Source organism: Antechinus flavipes, chromosome 6, assembly GCF_016432865.1.
Source record: "Antechinus flavipes isolate AdamAnt ecotype Samford, QLD, Australia chromosome 6, AdamAnt_v2, whole genome shotgun sequence".
Lineage (NCBI taxonomy): Eukaryota > Metazoa > Chordata > Mammalia > Dasyuromorphia > Dasyuridae > Antechinus > Antechinus flavipes.
Window position 1 is genome coordinate 37,598,096 of NC_067403.1, and position 9,441 is coordinate 37,607,536.

Below are 9,441 nucleotides of genomic sequence, written 5' to 3' on the forward strand. Positions count from 1 at the left end.
CCCCACCTTTGGAGAAGGCAAGAAATATATCAATTGTACATGTGAGATTACACATAAGATTTCCATATTATTAGCCATGTTGCCACAACAACAACAACCAAAAAAAGCAAGAAAAATAAAGGGGAAAAATACCTAAATCTGCACTCAAGACTCCATTGAGATGGGTAGCATTTTTCATCCTGAATCTTTCGGAATTCTTTTGGATCATAATATTGATAAGAATTGATAAGAATAAGAAAGAAAAAGTCTTTTACAGTTGATTATTCTAACAATCCTGCTATTACTGTATACAGTGTTATTCTGGTTTTGTTCATTATTGCTTTGCATCAGTTCATGTAAGTAACTTCATGTTACTTCCCAGGTTTTTCTGAAATCATCACCTTTAACACTTTTTTTAATACAATAGGATTCCAACATTATCATATACCACAAATTATTAAGCCATTCCCCAGTTAATGTCCAATTCTTTGCCACCACAAAGAAGTAACAACTCTTTCCAAAGTGTTGTCTTAAACATTGAAGAAAGAGGAAAGGAGGGAGAGAGAGGGAGGGAGGGAGGGAGAGCAAGATGGAAGGAGGGGGGAAAGAGAGAAAGAGAGGGGGGGAAGGGAAAGAAAAAGAGGGAGGGAGTGAGAGATGTTGCCTTCAAGGTTTGCATTCCAATAGGGGAATATGACCTGTACTCAAATAAAAATGATACATGCTGAGAAGTAAATGGGTACAGGAGAGGGATCAAAACCATGTGCTGAAGAAAACTTTGGTGGGATAAGGGGGAAGAACATTTTTAGTTATAAGAAATGGAGATCAAGAAAGCTTTAAAGAGAAGGTAGCACCTACCTTGAGTCTTAAAGATAAAGCTTCTGAAAGGCAGAGATGAGGACAGTGTATTTCAGAAGTAGGAGGCAGTTTTTACAAACGCACTGAGCTACAATGGGGTATACAATGCTTGGGGGAAAGGGAGTGGACTATTTTGGTTGGGATGTAGATGCCATATGAAGTTGATATGAAGTTGAAAAGTGAATTGGAGTTAGACTGTGGAGGGCATTACATGCCAGGCTGAGGACATTGTATTGATTCCTATAGGGAAAAGGAGGCAGTAAAATTTTGAGGAGAAATCACATGGTCAGATTGATGACTTAAGAGGACTATTGTGGCAGGTATGAGGAAGGAAGATTTGAATAAGAGACGAAGTGAAAACAGAAGTGAGGAGTCTGTTCTAACACTCTGAAAGAACATGAACTGAAATAGAATTGTGAGTTCATGAATGGAGAGAAGGGGACAGATGTGAGGGGCACTGTAAAAGCAAAATTGACAAGTACTGGCAGGTGATTGGAGGGGGGTGAGAGAGAGGACAAATTCAGGGATGCCGCAGGTAGAGTGAACTAGTAAAATGATAGCATACAAAACGCCTACGTACACAAAGGGACAGTGTCGGGAGAAGGGGCCAGTTTAGAGTGAAAGCTGATGAATTTGGTTTAGGACATGTTGATTTTGTGGCTCTGGTGTGACATTTCAATGAAGGGATCATGTTATTAAAATTTAAGAGAGAGGTTATAGTTGAATATATGAATTTGGGAGTCATCCCCATTGAGGTAAAAGTTGAATCTTTGGGAGAAGATCAGATCAAAAAGGCAGGGAAGCACATGAAGAAAGAATGGCCTTGCTCTTTTATGCCTGTTAATGTCCAAACTATTTTTCTCTGTTGAAATATTATCTATTCTTCAGGATCCAGCCCAACACTATCTCAATCTCAAAATCTTCCCTGATCCCTTCTGTTGGACTTAATTCTCTTTTTCCTTACTTTTTGGAGAGTACATCTCTCTTGTGCACTTATCATATTCTTGAATTTCAATTATCTGAATGTGTCATATTTCTCTGACTGGATTGTCAGTTGCATAAGAATCAATGTCTTATCTAAAGCTTGTTTCTTTTCCTTATCTGTGTTCTGAATCTAGTTGCTACTTAATAGGAATTTTAAAAATTGAATCAAATTGAATTTGTTTAATTACATAACCCTCCAATATATATATTAACATAATCTTATAATAGAAATAATAGTTCATACTTATACAATGCTTTTTGATTTAAAACCCACTTCACTCATGACAATCCTGTGAGCTGGTTGGTGTGTTATAGGAAGTATGAGTAGCATCCACATGGGTCTTTCTGTACTTGGAGTTCCATCAGTGCAGGGACTTGAAGAGTGAATGGTCAAAGCTGTTTGGGGGCAGTGGGCTGGAAAGTGTTCCCTGAGCAAAATTTTGTTTGAGGGTCTGGAATTTAACCTTGCTGTTAAAAGCTCTTATCATTAAAATTGTAATAACATTTCACTTCTATTTATTAATCTGTGGTTACAAGGAATTTATATATATATTGAAACGTATACAGATAGATATTATTTTTCAAAATAACCAACCAGCTAGTTAAGGAAGGTATTATTGCTTCCATCTTGCTTCCATCTCACGGAACTTTGTTAACATTCAGGGACTCTTCTAAAGGAATACTTATTGCTAGAAAGCAATGGAAAAGGATGCTTCTAAGTCCATTGCTATGAGGTAATTGTGTTTCTGTGGCCTCCGTGCTTTAGAATACTACTTAAGAATATTCTTTGGGAGTAAGGCGCTTGGCCCTTTTAAATTTTGCCCCCAATATATCCAGTGGGAGGAGTTGTCAACATCCTGGGTGACTGAAAGAACAAGACAGCTTGGACAGGAGTGCTCCAAAGAGCTTTATTTTGAGGGTGAACCGGGGGTCCCTCCGTCAATGTGTGGCTTTGGGTAACATGAAGGTTTGTTTTGGGTGACCTCTCGTATTCTTGCTGGCTTTTAATCTAAGAAAATATGATTTATTTCCTACGAATAAAATCGAAAGTGTCAGTGGCAGTCCAAACTTTGCAGAGATACCCATAGAGAGAGATCCCTCCTGTGTGCGCGGGATCTCCTCCACAGAGAATTGAGGGGAAAGAATAGCAAGGAACTGCACGGGGTGAGAAATTGCGGCCTGCTCGCGGCTTGCGTCTGTCCAGGAAAGCAGAGGCCAGCCTTGGTCCCTCCGCCGCAGACTGGCGTCGGGTAAACAGCAAGCACTTAGTTGGTTGGGGAGTGGGGATGAGAACTGTGGCAGCCCGGACGGCTTTAGTCCTTCTTTTTAATGCGGGACTTGACTTTGCAGAAAAACGTGCACATTTGCATATCGCTTTTCTTAGCCGGAATGTCACTTTAGGGACTTAAGGAGTGCACTCTATCCCGATCCCTTATGCAGGCTTCCCCAGAACAGGGACGGATTTAAAAGTGAGCACTGCACTCGCACCCCCCGAAGGAGACAAAGGGAGACCCCAGCCGCAGCGGGGAAGGTGGCGATTCCCCCACACAAAGGCAGCCTCGGGCACAAAGGAGAGGGAGCCGGTGTGCGGAGGGGAAGGCGGCCGCTCCCCTCCCCTCCCCCACGCCGCGCCGCAGCCGGCCGGGCCCATGCGCCGGCTGCGTGTACCTGCCCGTGCGCCGGGGCGTGCAGATGCACGAGGGAGCCGGCGCCCTCCATGTGCGCGCGCCACGGAGCGCCTTTGTGCGAGGCGGCCGGCCCGGAGAGCCCACGTTGAGGGGGGATGGCTGGCGGGGAGCGGCACACCTTGGCTTTCGGAGCCGGCCCCCCGCCCCCGCCGGCCCGCGCGCTCCCGCGGCCCTGGCCCCGCACTTCGCCCCCACCCGCGCCCACCGCGGCTCCCTCGGGGCCAGCCCGAGGATGTCCGGGGTCCCTTTCAGGTGCTCACGTTGCTCACCTGGGGAAGCGCAGCGGCAGCAGGCCTGGGCTGCCCCACTTTTTCCCAGCCCCAGGGCCTCGACAGTCTCACGGGGCCCGGCACTGGACTCGCCCCTTTCAGCGGAGGCTGGAGGCCCGGGCGGGGGGCGGGGGGAGGCGAGAAGGGCGGGGGGATGCAGCCAACGGCCCAAAGAGGGGGCGGAGTCTCCCCGTGGCCCGCGACCGCATTGGCTGCGGGAGGCGAGGGGTGGGGCCAACTCGGCACAAAATAGCCTGCGCGCTGGGAGACAGCCGCCACAAACTCTGCCCCTAAGCTTGAGCTTTCGAGCAGCGTTTAGTGGCTACAACCCCTTGCAGAGCTCCGGGAGCTGCCGCCGCCGCCGGCCGCTGCGCCTTCCTCCTTCCCCAGCCAGTCCTGCCCGCCGGCTCGGTCCAGCCCTCCCCGGCCGGGGCGATGCGCCTGATCCAGAACATGTGCACCATCGCCGAATACCCTACTCCGGGCAGCAGCGGCAGCGCCGCCGCCGCCTCCATCGACTGCTGCCTGGGCGCGGTGTCGGGCCGCCGCCTCGTCAAGATCGCCGTCGTGGGGGCCAGCGGAGTCGGCAAGACCGGTGAGTCTCGTCCCCCGCCCCCCGGCTGCCTCTGCTCTTACCCACCCCCGGCAGGGCAGCGCTCTTCTGGCCGGGCCCGCTGACCCCCGGCTGCCTCTGCTCTTACCCACCCCCGGCAGGGCAGCGCTCTTCTGGCCGGCCCCGCCGACCCCCGGCTGCCTCTGCTCTTACCCACCCCGGCAGGGCAGCGCTCTTCTGGCCGGGCCCGCTGACCCCCGGCTGCCTCTGCTCTTACCCACCCCCGGCAGGGCAGCGCTCTTCTGGCCGGGCCCGGCCGACCCCCGGCTGCGGGTTGGGAATTTGAAGGGTTGCAGATCTCCCACGCCCCTCATCCCGTCTCGGATTTCTCCTGGCCGGGCAGCCAGTCACCTGGGGCACCGCCGAAGCTGCTTTCCCGGTCCTGTCTGAAACGTGGGCACTACTTACCTGCCCAGAGGCAGAGGGCTGCTCTAGACGCCCGTCCTGCTCCAGGAGCGGATCCTTGGCGGCTCCTCCTTCTCCCGTTGGGGTTCTGGTCAGGGACCGGGGTCAACGACCTTGCAGCCTTAGTGTGGAAACGGCATTTCCCTTGGCTTCTGGCCCGCTCCCCGGGGAAGCTATTTGCAGAGCTGGGCTCCGGCCCAGGTGGGGAGGGGGAGAGACCCTCTCTGCCCGCCTGCGTTCCGAGGCTTAACCGAGGTCCCCTTTTCTTCTCTGACCCTCAGCACTGGTGGTACGATTCCTGACTAAACGGTTCATTGGCGACTATGAAAGAAATGCAGGTGAGCATCTCGAAAAAGGTCCTCCTCTCCTGGGGGGAGAAGGCTGGGTTTGGTGCCATTATTGTGATGGGCTGAGCAGGGCCTCCAAAAACAGGCAGGCAGACAATTGGGACTCCCAGCTCTTCCCAAATTTTGCTTCCCTCTCCCCCGCCCCCCAAACCCCTACCATCTGGCCTCATTCCATCCTGCCCTCATTCATCATTTTACCCCAAAAAGGATTCTTTCCTTGGTATGTTTTAACCATTGGAGTCTCAGTAGGAAGTAGCCTTTGAACTCAGGCTCAGTCTCCGAAACACTCTTGCTAGAGCCATAAAAAGATAGCCTGGCTCTACCCCCTGGAGTGCTAGCTTTCAGATTTGACCTTTTCAAACACAGAGCAAAGCAGTTATAAACTTAAACCTCCCTCTTTCCCAAGTGTGTGTCTAAGAGGAAAAAATAAGTGGTACTCTGACTTTTTTGTTCTTGAGGAGCTAGTCTGAATAATTGTGAGAGAGCACACACTTGAAAATCCTTGTTATTAGGAACTAGATTATTTAATTTATATATATGGTAGAAATCTTGAGGTGAACATGGGAAAGTCCTATGGGTAATTACTATGCCAAGTAAGCTGTAAGCTTGTAGCTTACTGTGGTTTTGGTCATTGCTACTATAACTGGATTAAGTGCCACTATAAGTGAATCCACATTAGTGGATGGTGGGGGGTTGTGCTTTTAACTATCCAACTAACCTGTTTTGAGGTCAGATCTGTCAAGGGGTGATCCAGAACTGGGGGGGGGGGAAGACACAGGGAAAGGAGCATTCAACTTGATTTACTTGGTTTTAGAAGGACCAGGAGTCAAGTTTTCTGCCACTTATTAGCTGTGTCATCATAGGCCAGCCAGAGTCTTGTTAAACCTCAGTTTCTTCATCTGTAAAGAGAATGATTTCTTAAGGCCTCTGCTTACTCTGATATTCTTTGATTTTATGATTTCCAGCATGGAAACAGACATAAGGAAATGCTTGTCCATATATAGAAATAGAGTTTGGGAAGAGGTCAATCTTCTAAAAACAAATGAGTTTCCTGTCATAAAAAAAGACCCTATAAATATCATGCAGTATTCTTTTGTTAAATATTGGCAGAACGCTTTGGTTTTCAGTTGATGATGATGAACCCTTTTCAATTAAAAAAAAAAAAAACCCTTATAAGCCCATTAGTAAGATTTTAAAGTACTGGAGCTTTAGGCAGATAGGTTTATTTTGTTTGAGTGTGTGTGTCTGTTTGAATGCAGTGCTTTGAGAACCCTCTCAATGAGAGACAAATAACCTTTTTCTTTTCTTTTCCCCTTGAATAGGTAACCTTTATACCAGACAAGTCCAAATAGAGGGAGAAACACTGGCGATTCAGGTTCAAGATACACCAGGAGTCCAGGTGAGAACCTTATATATAGTTTCATAGACACTATCCATTTGTTTATATTTTACATCAAAATGTCATTGCCCTTCCTTTAGCTAGAGCCAGCAGAGGAGAGGTTATGAGCTAATGGAACGTTGAGAGGATGTCTTTAGCAGCTGATCAGTCACTGCCTGAGAAATTCTGGGGTACAGAATCCCCCCTCCTTTTACCTGTTACAGGAAAGGAGAAGTCTAGTGCCCAAAAAGGGGGAAAGGGATTTATTCTCGTAGCTGAAAACTTTAGCTTTATGGTTGCATTCACCACGACTTAAGAGTCAGTTTTATATTGTGGAAAGTTAGTCTGTGGACAAAAGAACCATACTAGTGATATAGTGGGGCTTTTTTTCCTCCTCTCACTTGAACTGGGCAGTTATCCAGGTTTAAATGCTTCCAGCTCATATCTTCACTTCCCCAGACTTACTGTCTAGCCAGCTAATTTCCCATTTTGTGAAACTACAAAGTCTCTCTGCGTGTAGTACTATGCAGGTCAATTTTCCACTTGAGTGTAGTGAGCTGCAGAGTTTTATTTATTCCACCTTCTTGCAGCTGGATCAACATATTCTTAAGAAAGCCAAAATGTGCGGGAATGCAATTTGTATTTATGGCCCTTGGTGGTGTGAGTCCAGAGCGCTCTCCTGACTTAGACTAAGCTAACCAGACTGGGAGTTTTTCCTGTCTCCATGAATTCACTCCATGATCCTTCTCTTTTTTTCTTTCAGATCCACGAACAAGGGTTGAGCTGCAATGAACAACTGAACAGATGCATCCGCTGGGCTGATGCCGTGGTGATCGTTTTCTCCATCATCGATTACAAGAGCTACGAGCTCATCGGCCAGTTGCACCAGCACGTCCAGCAGTTGCACCCGGGCGCCCGGCTGCCCGTCGTCATCGTGGCGAACAAGGCCGACCTGCTCCACATCAAGCAGGTGGAGCCCCAGCACGGACTGCAGCTAGCGAACATGCTGGGCTGCACGTTTTACGAAGTGTCCGTCAGCGAGAATTACAACGATGTCTACAATGCCTTCCACGTCCTGTGCAAAGAAGTGAGTCACAAACAGCAGGTGACTAGCACCCCAGAGAAGAGGAGAACGTCCCTCATTCCCAGGCCCAAGTCCCCCAATATGCAGGACCTTAAGAGAAGGTTCAAGCAAGCCCTGTCTGCAAAAGTGAGAACTGTCACCTCAGTCTGAGAGCAAAACTTTGGAGAGATTTTGGTCTTCCGAGGAAGTAGTCCTGAAGTTCCCATCCCAGAGCATGGAATTCTGGTACTTCAGGGTCTGCGGAAGGGCTGAACCTGACGGTCCTTCTGAACTGCTGCAGAAAGGGAAGAGCCCTTTTCTTAGCAGGAAGAACCGAGGAGCCATGAAAAAGCCCGAGAAGTGGTTCTAGCATGTGACCAGCTGGATGAGTGCTGTCCCAAAGGGTTGGGCCTCTCTGAACCAGTGAAATAATCTGTGTTGTCTTTCCTTGTGGGGTGTGAGTGCTGTAGTGTATGTCTACACCTGCCTCCTTTGTAAAGAAGCTAGTCAATTGTAGTTTCACAGGAAAAGTACAGAAACGCCGTGATTTACAATGAGACTAGAGGAAGTTCTCATCCCCTCATCCCTGTCCCACAAGACTTTTAAGTTGCTAGTGCTGAAGCACAAACAATTATTTGCAAGATGCCGTTCTAAGTTAGGGGGCAACCAGATTCCTTCGTGGATAAGGAGCAAAATGTTTCCCATGAATAAATAGCCCTGTTGTGTTTCTGGCCTCTAAACTTTCTGTACGACCAACACAGACATTTGTAAACTTACACAAATGTAAAAAAAATCTAGTTGATATTTGCTTGAAATACGATGGGTGTGATTCGCCGGGTCCAAAAGATGCTGTGGTTGAGTATGATGCTTCAGCCATGGATGCTTAGTAATTGTTAGTAACTGTCCTATTGTTTCCTTCTGTTTTGACATCAGGTGAAGAAAAAAAGTGGATATCATGTTCATTGATTTTGATGTGATTTGTATAACGGACTCTTGGCGATGAAGTTGGGCTGCCTTCTAGGCTTGGCTGAGCCATGACTGGTGGCTAAATGCTAACGCACCATCTTGCAGCGAGCAGATGGGGATGGGGGAGGTCATACGGTCCCCAAACCTATGGAGATGCACTTTAAAAAGCCACGTGTGCTTTTGCTTAAACTGTAATTAATTTATTTTGTGTACAATAAAAAGGTCATCTAGATGAACAGACTTTTGCCTTCAGCATCTTTACTTTTTAACACTTCTGCGTCACACACACGCCGTTCGGCAAGAATACATGACAAGTTGCTTGCCAGGTGACACTCTACTACAACCCATCCAACCCTTTCCCTCCAGTTCCCCATGAAAACTTCAGGCAAGTGACAGATGTCTGCCTCCACTTATAAGGCACTAAGACTCAACATTCACCCCACCAAAGTTAGGAAGTCTTTCTGGTCTGGTTGATAAGACTATACACACCTGATCTCGTAGACCAGATTTTTACTGCTCTGTCGTTTGACCAATCGCCTGTTGCTATTCTGAAGCCCTTTCCATTCACACTTTGTCACTAGGGTTTGAATGTTCAAATATTCCAAGTTAGGGTCTGTATCCACCTGGGGGTGGGGGAATCCAGTGCTGCTTGAGGCTCTGCCCTTGGGGTAGTAAGTTAGGGCTTTAGCAAAAACAGATGATGGGCCAGAGGAAAGACAGGTGGTCTAGGGAAAAAATGGTCCCCTCTTGGAATTCGAGACATGGATCCAAATTCTACCTTTGACACATACTAGCACCACATCCCCACTCATGATACAAATAAAATGAGTCAGGAGAGAGGAAGCTTCCTAGTGGATAGAGGTCTCATTTACTGATCACCTCTGATCCACG

At 47.9% G+C, this 9,441-nt stretch overlaps 1 protein-coding gene across 1 annotated transcript; it reads left to right on the forward strand.

Moving 5' to 3' along the window:
- Positions 1-4,038: 4,038 nt before the first annotated feature.
- RASL11B (RAS like family 11 member B) lies at positions 4,039-8,790 on the forward strand. The gene is made up of 4 exons (XM_051964730.1): positions 4,039-4,373; positions 5,078-5,134; positions 6,466-6,542; positions 7,285-8,790. The coding sequence occupies exons 1-4, from the start codon at positions 4,214-4,216 to the stop codon at positions 7,753-7,755; spliced, it is 765 nt and encodes a 254-aa protein (XP_051820690.1). The 5' UTR covers positions 4,039-4,213; the 3' UTR covers positions 7,756-8,790.
- The last annotated feature ends 651 nt before the right edge of the window (positions 8,791-9,441 follow it).

Excerpts from the sequence above, each read along its gene's own strand:
- RASL11B (XM_051964730.1), top strand. The coding sequence starts at position 4,214 with ATGCGCCTGATCCAGAACATGTGCACCATCGCCGAATACCCTACTCCG. Across the intron at positions 5,135-6,465 it reads CGACTATGAAAGAAATGCAG|GTAACCTTTATACCAGACAA; the intron begins GTGAGCATCTCG and ends CCCCTTGAATAG. Across the intron at positions 6,543-7,284 it reads AAGATACACCAGGAGTCCAG|ATCCACGAACAAGGGTTGAG; the intron begins GTGAGAACCTTA and ends TTTTTCTTTCAG.